This window comes from Equus caballus, chromosome 4 (assembly GCF_041296265.1).
Source record: "Equus caballus isolate H_3958 breed thoroughbred chromosome 4, TB-T2T, whole genome shotgun sequence".
In the NCBI taxonomy this organism is placed as follows: domain Eukaryota; kingdom Metazoa; phylum Chordata; class Mammalia; order Perissodactyla; family Equidae; genus Equus; species Equus caballus.
Genome location: NC_091687.1, coordinates 106,387,587 through 106,398,196, shown reverse-complemented (window position 1 = coordinate 106,398,196; position 10,610 = coordinate 106,387,587). Strand labels below are relative to the sequence as shown.

The following is a 10,610-nucleotide window of genomic DNA, read 5'->3' as shown; positions in this document are numbered from 1 at the left end:
ATTAGGGAATTTACAGCATATGCAAAAGGCAAACATGACAACATGTGGGAGGGAGAAATTGCAACTATACTGTTGTATGTTTCTTAAAGCACATGCGAAGTGGTCTAATATTATTTACAAGTTCACTGTGATAAATGGTCTAAACACCCCCTGAATAAAAATCAGAGACTATAAGATAGGGTTAAAAATCAAGACCAATCTGTAGGCTATTTACAGGAAACTCACTGTAAATATAACAACTGGACTGGTTTTCGATTGCTGCCTAACAAATGACCTCAGACTTGGCAACTTAAAACAACACACATTTGTTATCTCATGGTTTCTGTGGGTCAGAGGTCCGGGCACCAGCTTAACTGGGTCCTCTGCTCAGAGCTTCACAAAGCTTCAGTCAAGGGCTCAGCCACGCAGTGGTTCTCATCTGAAGCTCAGGGTCCTTTTCCAAATTCACTCGAATTGTTAGCAGAATTGAGTTGCTTGTGGCTGTAGGACTGAGGTCCTCCCAGAGGCTCTAGAGGTGGCCCCTCTTGATAGGCAGTTCACGGCATGGATATTTGCCTTCTGCAAAGTCAGCAGGAGAATCTCTGGCTTTTAAGGCTTTCTTGAGCAGGTCAGGTCCACCCAGTATACCCTCCCTTTTGACTAACTCAAAGCCAGCTGAGTAGGGACCCTAATTACATCTGGGGGTCTCTTCATCATTGCCATCTAAAGTGACCTCCATCCTATTCACAGGTCTGCCCCACTCAGAGAGAGAGGATTATCCAGGGCTTGTACACGAGTAGAGGGGGATCGTGGGCCATCTTAGAATTCTGTCTACCAGAACAATATAGACAGGCTAAAAGTAAAAGAATTGGGAAAGAAAAACCATGAAAATACTAACGAAAGGAAAGCTGAATGGCTACATTGATAAAAAAGTAGTCTATAGAACAAGGAACCTTACTGAAGAGGAAGACAGACATTACATAAGGATAAATGTGTTAATTTACCAGGAAGACACAATCCTAAAAATGTATGGACCTAAAATAGAGCTTCAAAAGACATGAAGTTAAAACTCAACAAATCAAAAGGATAAATAAACAGATCCTAAATTATAATTGCAGACTTTAAACCTCCTTTCTTAGTAATCAGTAAAACACCCAGGCAGAAAATCAGTAAGATTACAGAAGGTGTAAACAATACTTTTCCCTTAAGGTCAAGAAAAGGCCAGGCTGTCCATCCCAACCTCTCCAATTCAACATAGTAATGGGCATCCAGCCAGCGAAATGAGGCAAGGAAAGGAAATTAAAGTCATACAAATTGGAAGGGAAGTAATAAAGCTCTTTATTCAAAGATAACATGATTGTCTACATACAGAACTCCAAAGAGTCGAGAAAAAAAGATATTCTAGGACTAATAAATTAGCTTAGCAAAGTAGGAGAATACAAGGTCAACATGCAAAGATCAATTGTATTTCTACAATGAACAACTGGAAAGTGGAATTAAATCATCAGTACCATCACAATAGCATTAAAAACCATAAAAACTGGGTCTGGCCCCGTGGCCGAGTGGTTAAGTTCGCGCGCTCCACTGCAGGCAGCCCAGTGTTTCGTTGGTTCGAATCTTGGGCGCGGACATGGCGCTGCTCATCAAACCACGCTGAGGCAGCGTCCCACATGCCACAACTAGAAGGACCCACAACAAAGAATATACAACTATGTACTGGGGGGCTTTGGGGAGAAAAAGAAAAAAATAAAATCTTTAAAAAAAAAAAACCATAAAAACTGCTTTGGGATAAATCTAAGATTTTTATGCTGAAAACTACAAATGTTGATTTTGAGAAAAATCTAAGACCAAAATAAACGGAGAGACAGACTATGTTCCTGGATAAGAAGATTCAATGTTATTAAGATGCGAGTTCTCCCTAATTTAATCTACAGAGCAACGCAATCTTAATCAAAATCTGAGTGGGACTTCTTGTAGATATTTACAGGCTGCTTTTAAAACTTATATAAAAAAACAAACAATGAAAAGTATTTTAAATAAGAAAAAGTTGGAGGATTTACCCTCCCTGATTGCAAGATTTACTATAAATCTGCAGTCATCATAACTCCAGGGTTTTGGTGAAGGTTAGACATATAGATCAATGAAACAGAATAGAGTCCAGAAATAGACCTCTGCAAATATGATCAATTAATTCTTAGCAAAGCTTACAAAGTAATTCAATAGAGAAAGAATAGTCTTTTCAAGATATGGAGATGGAAAATTGACCTTCTACTTGTCAAGAATCTTGATGCATACCTCACACCATTTGCTAAAATTAACTATGTGATTTTCTGAACAGCATTTCTCTCCTCTTGGTCTCAGTCTCCTTATCTGTAAAGTGACAGAAAAAAAAGGAAGGAAAAGAGCTATTCTAGATAAACTCTGAGATCCTTATCCTTTGCTTTCACCTCCTACACTGTATCCTTCTTATCTTTTGCATTCGTCAACCTCATTTATTCACTGGGTTAAACTTTCAATGAGCAATGTGTGCATGCAAGTCTCCCTGAGGCTAATGGCAGCAGAGGCCATGGGTGTCATGGAGAAGCTGCAGAAGGTCATGACCTCTTATGACTTCTTACGTTGTCACTGAACTGCTTCTGGCACCTCTTGTGCAAATCAACCCCCTTCACCCTCTCTGCAGTGGGTCGGTCTTGCATTCATTTTTTATCCTTGTCCAGGGCTGTGCTTCCCTTTCTCTGAAGAAGAATAAAATGTGACAAGTTTACTTTTCCTTTGGATAAAGGCAATTCGGTAACACAGGTGGTCACCCCAATTACCAGGTGAATTTAGGATGAACTCCGTGTGACAACTGGCGTCGTCAAGTTCTCTTATTTGGGGACTAGTAACGGTTTATCTCGACACCATGTAAGTCGTGGGTGGCATCTGCTGGGCTGTCTGACAGGGTGGGATGTCCTTGTCTTTGCAATCTCTTCGAGGACTGTGATGTGACTCCACTCTAACACTTGTTCGATGACAAAACTGTTTCTTTCTCTTCTTTTTGGTGGAGAGGTTTTGTGGATTGGCGGGAGATTTAATGTATTTTCCCCAACAAATCTTAGACAATCATTATTATGTGACTCTGAGCCTAAACTCAAAAGTCAACAGAAAGGAATCTGGAGATTCTCTGGGACAAGACTGGCTCCTGCCTAAGCCCACGCTGTGCTCTCCAGCTGGCTTTGCAACATAGTCGTTTTAAGTCCGTTGCTCTGGCCTTAAATGTGCCATCAGTTGACAAACCTAGGAGCTACAGCCCTGCTCCCAACCCGCGCCTAACAATCGACATACAAGTTCCAGTCCCAGTAAGGCCCCATGGGGCTTGTCTGTCAGATGGCACAGAAGGGGCAGCCAGCACACGGGGCCTGGGGAGCCCCTCAAAGTCACGTCCTCAGCGCTGTGCTTCCAGGCCCTTTGTGGACCAGCAGTGCCTTTCCTCCCTGGTAAGCAGGAACGTTCTGGAATCAGAGGATGGAGAAGGGGCCTGGGGAGTTGGGTGGCGTAGGTGCTCCTGCGACGGGTGCTGAGGGGAGCGGCTGGTGCCCCACAAGAACTTTCCAGGGTCACAGGGGGCGTTTCTGAACCCGAGGGATCCGTCACTGCCTGCACAGCCTCTTCCTCCGCATCTTGCTTATTCTAACAAGTCGCGAAAGGAAATGGGAGGGGGCCTGGCAGTCCGCGGGCTCTGACAGGAAGCGGCCGGTGCAGGAGGACGCGCACGCCCGCGCGCTCGCTGCTCCCGGGTCCGGTGCGCAGCCTTTCGCAGTCGACCCCAAGGGACGCGTCCTTGGCTGCGGGGAAGGGGGGGCGCTCCATAAACGCCTTTTCTCCTCTTTCCCTGCTGCCGAGCCTGGAACCTTCGGCTTCACGCCCGCTTCCTCCTTCACTGCGTCCGCCCCGCCGCCTTCCCGACCCGCGGACCCGACGCGCCCCCCGCGCCCGGTAAGGGGACCCGGTGAGGGGCCCAGCGTCTGCGGGGGGGCGGAGAGCCCAGGGGTTAGTCCAGGCTGCTGACTTCTGGTGTGGTCCCACATGGGTTCCCATACTTCTGTGTTCGCCCAGCCTGAAAGGGGGCGATGACGGTGAGCGTTATGGGCAACAGCAGATTTCTAGGGGTGCAAAGCAGACTTGGAAACGCTCCCCCTGCGTTGCCAGCCCTCGAGCCACAGCGCTGCGGGCTTCTCCGTCCCATTGCCTACTTCTTAGCCGCTTGGTCTTCATGAGACTCTCAGGGTTTCATAAAGCTGGACCAGTGTTCTCCTGCCATTTAACAGATGAGAAACGGAAACTCCCAAGGTGCCCGAGCGAGGTGGGGGCGCACTTCTCAGTTTTTCCCTCTTAACTTCTCATATCCCCCGCCCCAAGCCCTGACATGCGCGGGGTCCCAGAGAGGCCTGGGCCTGCAGACAGGACCCTTAGGGCGCCATAGGCAAATGTGCGGTCATTATTTTCCCACCGCAGTGAGCCACGTGTTCCAAACGGGGCCCCTCGGTGGACTTTGTTTTGTGATATTGATCTTCTGGAAACCACACATTCTCCCCCAAATGCCCCACACCTTTCCTATGACACGATGTGGACTTTGCTCTGTGGCAAACAGACTCATGTTCAGGGCGAATGGAAACAACCCCTTTGTCCGCCAGACCTTATGCGAGAGACGCGTCCCGAAATCACAATGACTAAACTGCCAAGCAAGTGACCGTACTCCTAGGGAGTACAGGGACGGGGACAGACGAGTGAAGGAGACACTCGTGAACAAGGCAGACAGGAAATATTTTTGTCTCTCCTCAGACAGCGTTAGAGAGCCTGCTTTCCCGGGGTTTGATAAAGTGAGGTATCGTTGTGAAGAAATCGGGCTCGTGTAATTGTAAAGTCAGAAGGTGCATTATGTCCCCTTGCTTCAGCCTCCCTAGTAAGTGGGGCCTCCTGCCATCCTGTCAGATGCTGTGATCCTCTCTGCTTGCCCGCTGACTGCCGCTGTCTCACGACTCCGGGCCCCACGTAGGGGAAGATTAGTAGAATTTTTCTTCTGGAGAAGAATTCTGCCTCCATTCTCAGTTCTCTCGCTTTTACCTGCTCTGAGCCTGGCGCTGCCACACTCCTTCAGGTCTGCAGTGCTTCCGCCAGGCTTCTCCTGAGCTTGGCTCAGTCCTCTTAATATTTTGTCTATGACTCCTGTTAGCATCTCCGTCAATATCCTGTCTGACTCCCTCTGGACACTTTGTAATTTGCTCATAGCTGCCTAAAACTCTGTTCCTCAGTGGGACTCGGGTCTGCTCCTGCAGCCTGAGCCACGGGGAAGATGGTTCTGGAGAACTCCTGCCCCGCTCCTCAGATCACGTGATCTGAGTTCGATTGGTTTTTTGTGACAGCCTCATTGTTGCATTTGGGTCACACTAAGTCAAGTAAAAACACCAGGCTGTTTTAAACTGAAATACTTCCGTTCAGAACAACTTCTGCCACCTGCAATTTTACCTTTCTACTTATTTATTTATTGAAAAATATGTACTCAAGATTTTGCAGTACAATTCTCTGTGTTGGTTTTAGGGCTGGCCTCCAGCCTGTCAGTATCAGTCTGTGTCCTGACCATGGGCTGACAGCCTGGCGTGTGGTGTTCCAAGAGGCTTGTGGACTGACTTGGAACAACCTCTTTCCTCCTGTGGAATCAAGGAGAGTGTACAGGCAAAGCATCCATTTGTTGCCCTTAGCTCCACGGCAATTGTGTGACCTCGGGCAGGTCATTTCATGCTCAGTTTCCTAATATTTTAAATGTTAACACCTATCTTGATCACAGCACGGGGAATCTAGGAGAACAAGTGAAATAAAGGACGTGAAAGAACTTTGAAAGCTGTGAGCGACCGCACGGGGATCAGCACGATGGTGAAGTTCGTCACCAGCATCGCCAGCACGGTCATCGTCTTTACCGCATCGCTAGATTCATTCCAGCATATTTTCTGAGGTTTCCAAGCCTCAGAAATGTCACCTAAGGTAGAAAAGATGTCGGAGAATTTGAGCGGTTTTAGCAAAAGCGAAGATTTGGGGAATTCTCACCCACGGCTGGTGCCAGGGGGACTTGGCACAGCCCTCTTGGAGTCAACTTGGCAGCGTGGAGTCAGCTGGGAAGTCTGTGTCCCAGGTGACCTGTTGCACCTGAGCACGAGGAGATCTGCGTGGGGGTGGTTGTGCAGCGTTGTTCACGGTGGCAGGCAGTTATTTTGAAAGAGCTTAAATGTTTGTTAACAAGTAATTGGATAAAATGTTACATAAATAATGCCATTTATGTAAAAGTTTAAAATACAAAAGCAGTGCTATATATTATCTATAGATACATGTGTATGTCGAAGCTTAAATACACAAATGGGAATGATACATAAAAACCTCAGAATATGGTTGCCTCTGAAGGGCAGGGGGAGGGAGAATGAGACCGGGGAGTAGAAAAAAATAAATGAAGTACACGGGGAATATTTTAACTTTTTCAATCAAACAGTACAGCTGCAGGAAACATGCCAGCATCCTTACATTTGTTCGTTGCAGATGGTGGGTATTAGTTTTATAACTGTGTATTTCTCCACCTAAGAAGTTTGTCCCATAACGGGATAATCTTTAAAACTGAATAAATAAAACACACTCATAGAGTTCATCTTAATTATGGTTGAATTTCACATGCTTGCCTTTTTTAACGTATGTGTACCCTTTCTAACACCGAGAAGAATGACACAATATCACGCCTCATTTGAATGAAACATTTATGCCAATGGTTGTGCCAATTTCTGGTTAAATCTGCTGTGATAGAAAAGTGGTGATTATTGGGAGACCAGGACATCAGAACCTACTGGGATAGACGTTTGATTGAAAACTGAGCAGGAAACGAGTTTATCTTGACTTTGTCCTGAGGGTTGATTCTTTCCCTTCAGACACAGCACCACCTTCTCTCCACCAGCTGCTCAGGGGGAGGGAGGAAGGTGGTCGTGCTCGGCCGTCTTCCACTCCTTCCTCTCCTGGCACTCCTTGAAGGAGTCCTCGGCCCCAATTCCATCCTCCCATTGGAAGGTACATTGCACTTTCCTCTTTGCCACTAGAATATCCATCTGACACAGAGTTTCCGCCACTGGAAATTCCAAGTACTTTAAACCAATCAGTGTCATTTACAGCAAGGCATTTTTTTCTCTATTCTAGTATGTTTACCTACTTTGATTCCAATAAAAAAATAATAATGATGTCTCACTCCTCGTTCCATAGAAGAATGCTTTGTCTTCGTTTTATGCCTTTTCAAGTTGGAGGGAGATAATCAACTGATTGGTTTCAAAATACTTCCTGCTTTCCTGTAAGCTGGGAAAAAAAGCAACAGTCAGTTGCCTTGCGTTAACATAACTTAGAATCGTCTGGTTAGCTTAAAGTTATTTGTAGACATTTGAAAGTAAAATATGAGTTAGAAAAATGAGCGGTGGAAATGGCTCATCTAAGGGTAGTTATTCTTAAGAATCTCAACTAGAGGCATTCTCAGGCCTCACCGACTCCCATATGGACACTTGCTTTTTATTCCTTTCCTGTTTTGATTGCAGAAGAGAATGGAAGGGCTTCAGAGGAGCAGATACGGAACTATAGTTGAAGGTAAGAAAGCCTCGCAGGTCTCGGGAGCTGCGGGCAGCGGGGGAGTCCCTGTTCTCTGTCCGCCTGGCCCCCACCTCCAACACACGGATGGAAACCCACTTGTTGTAAACAGGAGGAGAAAAGGGCAACTGTCATTTATTCTCTACCTTCCCCGTTGTCATCAATCCCGCTCACACGCGGCAGTGTGATGCTGCCCCTGCACACGATGTGGGAAATGTGGAAATGAAACTGCTAGTCTGAAGTTGGAGGATTTGAAACTGAATTGTGAAAATGTTTCTCCTTCCTTGTCTGCTCTCAGCTGAAGAAAAGGAAAAGTTCCCCATAGAGATTTCGTAACCGTGTTTGCTACAGAACACCCAGAATGCTTTAGGAAAGGAAGGACCTACCCAGAATAGAAGAAATAAAAGAATAGACTTTCGGAGCCTAGAATGAATTTAGGATTCGTTTGGGCTCGTAGGAGCTCAGGAAATCCTCAGCTCTCACCCTCTGCATCCCTTGAAGATCTTAGCTCTTGGCTCAGTGTTGCCCTCTCCAGCACCACTTTATTTTAACAATTTCCTGTGATTCAATCATCCAGATAGATGGTCTTTCCAACACATGTACATTTAATGGTCTTATCTTCCACTCGTCTTCAGCCACCCATGCAGAGTCATCTCCCAGACTTGTCCTTGACATTAACTGTGACCTCTGTCATCTCAATTTCTAGCATCCAACCCCCCACCCAAAGGGCAGAGACCCAGGGACGTTCAGCTGGTCCTGGGTGGGAGGTCACTCCAGCTCTGACATGGGAGACTCCCTTTAACCCCAAGGTTCGGATGTGTGTGTTGAGCACTTCTATACACCTGTGCCTGGGAATTTGTGAGTGGGAAAGAGGTGATAATATTTTCTCAATGACTTCCCATCCTCTGCCTTCTTCTAATCTCACATTTATTTAGTGTGACACTGGCCTAGGCACCGTCCACGGAAAAGCACAGGGACCACTTTTCTTTCAGAAAAACTGTATTTTCCCAGGTGTAGATGACACGCTTGGAGCAGCCTTCTTAGCGTAGCACTTCTTACTCCGGGCTGTGGGTCCAGATGTGGACCCCCTGTGATCCAATAACCCCTAAAGTTGGATCAAACTTTTGGATGTGTTTAGATGTGACTGTTTTTCTGGGAGACAGAATCACAGCTTTTATGAGATATCATGAGGGTCTGTAACATAAAACTCTTAAAAATCACTAACTTGGGAAGATCCAAAAATTCTTTGTTTGTAGACAGAGGAGAAGATAACCAGTTTGGAACGTCGTCCTCATTGAGGATCCTCCTGGTGGGCAAAACAGGCAGCGGGAAGAGCGCCACAGGGAACAGCATCCTCTGCCAGCCAGCGTTTGAGTCCAGGCTGGCGGCCCAGTCCGTGACCAGGACGTGCCAGAAGGCGACAGGCACCTGGAACGGGAGGAACATTCTGGTGGTTGACACGCCCTCCATCTTTGAGGCCAAGGCCCAGACCCAAGAGACCTACAAGGACATTGGGGACTGCTACCTGCTCTCGGCCCCAGGGCCCCACGTGCTGCTGCTGGTGACCCAGCTGGGGCGCTTCACTGCCCAGGACACGCTGGCGGTGAGGAGAGTGAAGGAGATCTTTGGGGCAGGAGCCGTGAGACACATGGTCGTCCTCTTCACCCACAAGGAGGACTTAGGGGGCGACTCCCTGGACGAGTATGTAGCGAACACGGACAACCACAGCCTGAGGAGCCTGGTCCAGGAGTGCGGGAGGAGGTACTGCGCCTTCAACAACCGGGCCACCGGGGAGGAGCAGAGGGAGCAGCTGGCCCAGCTGATGGCCGTGATCGAGAGGCTGGAGAAGGAGCGCGAGGGCGCCTTCCACAGCAACGACCTCTTCTTTGATGCACAGATGCTCCAGCGAGAGGGGGCCGGGGTGGGTGGAGGAGACCACAGGCGCTACCTGGCCAGGGTGCAGTTGCAGGTGGAGAAGCAGAGGCGAGACCTGACAGAGAGCGAGAGTAACTGGGCGCTCAAGGCGCTCCTCAGAGCCAAGAACTGGATGCTTGCTCACCTTGGAATATCTGCTGTTATTGTCATATGCACTTTGATTTTTCTTGCTGTTTTAATTAACTTGTGTATTTCTCATGGACACTGAGCATTTTCAGATGAGTTCTAAATCAGCTTTTTTTTTAGTCACCATCTCTGTTTGTAGGGTACTTTATTTGCTTTTTACATAATTTCACTTTCAGTTTCTCCTCCTTGCATCAAACATGTCATCCATTTTCTTCAAGTGCTTTTAGGTAAATAAAATCCAAAGGAAAGAAATATTTTCCTTTTTTACTTTGCTAACAATTGTGAGAGTAGATACTAAACGCACTGGATGCTGTCCTGACTGTTCAGGGGCCTGCGGGGGCAGGGGGAGTGGACGGGGACACTGTGTGAGTGCCTTGCCTCTGGGCTCCCCTTTGCCAGGCCTGCCCCTGAGGGACAAACAGGTTCCATCAAAAGCTGGTAGCACAGTTCCTTATTTCACGCGGAAACATACTCCGATTCCATCATAGGTTGTAAAAGATGACACCCCATCCCCATCCCCACCCGCACAAGAGAGAAGAGGACATTCTGGGGGGAATTGCGCAGGAGGGCAGAGGCTGGGAAGAAGGGCCAGAGGAGCCCTAGGCTGAGCGGGGAGCAGAGAACAGGAGTCCCAGCTGCAGGATGGGCCGCGCCTGGGGGAAAGACGAGTTGGTCAAGGGAAAGAAAGGAACTGAACTTCTCAGAGCAGGGCGAGGCAAGGCCAGAGCTTGGGTCTTCCAGGCTCAGCCAACCATGTGGTCTCGGTTGCAGCTGCTCAGCTCTACCCTGGTTGTGCAAAAGCCGCTGTGGACGAGACATGCATGAGGTGCGAGGCTGCATTCCCATAAAACTCAGAACCCTGAAATTTGGATTTCATGTAACTTTCATATGTGGCGGTGAAGTGTCATTCTTCTTTTGATTTCTTCATT

General features: G+C 47.5%; 1 protein-coding gene across 5 annotated transcripts; it reads left to right on the top strand.

The window, feature by feature from the left end:
* The first annotated feature begins 3,258 nt into the window (after positions 1-3,258).
* Positions 3,259-9,933, top strand: LOC100146250 (GTPase IMAP family member 5). 5 transcript variants are annotated; one of them, XM_005609520.4, is made up of 5 exons: positions 3,317-3,954; positions 5,804-5,997; positions 6,924-7,059; positions 7,572-7,620; positions 8,877-9,933. In XM_005609520.4, exons 4-5 carry the CDS (start codon positions 7,578-7,580, stop codon positions 9,761-9,763), a joined length of 930 nt encoding a protein of 309 aa, XP_005609577.3. In that variant the 5' UTR covers positions 3,317-3,954; positions 5,804-5,997; positions 6,924-7,059; positions 7,572-7,577; the 3' UTR covers positions 9,764-9,933. The 5 variants fall into 5 exon arrangements, with proteins under 5 accessions (XP_005609575.3, XP_005609577.3, XP_005609578.3 ...); XM_070266037.1 differs by having other exon boundaries at positions 3,646-3,954; positions 5,804-6,145; XM_005609518.4 differs by lacking the exon at positions 6,924-7,059 and having other exon boundaries at positions 3,259-3,954.
* The last annotated feature ends 677 nt before the right edge of the window (positions 9,934-10,610 follow it).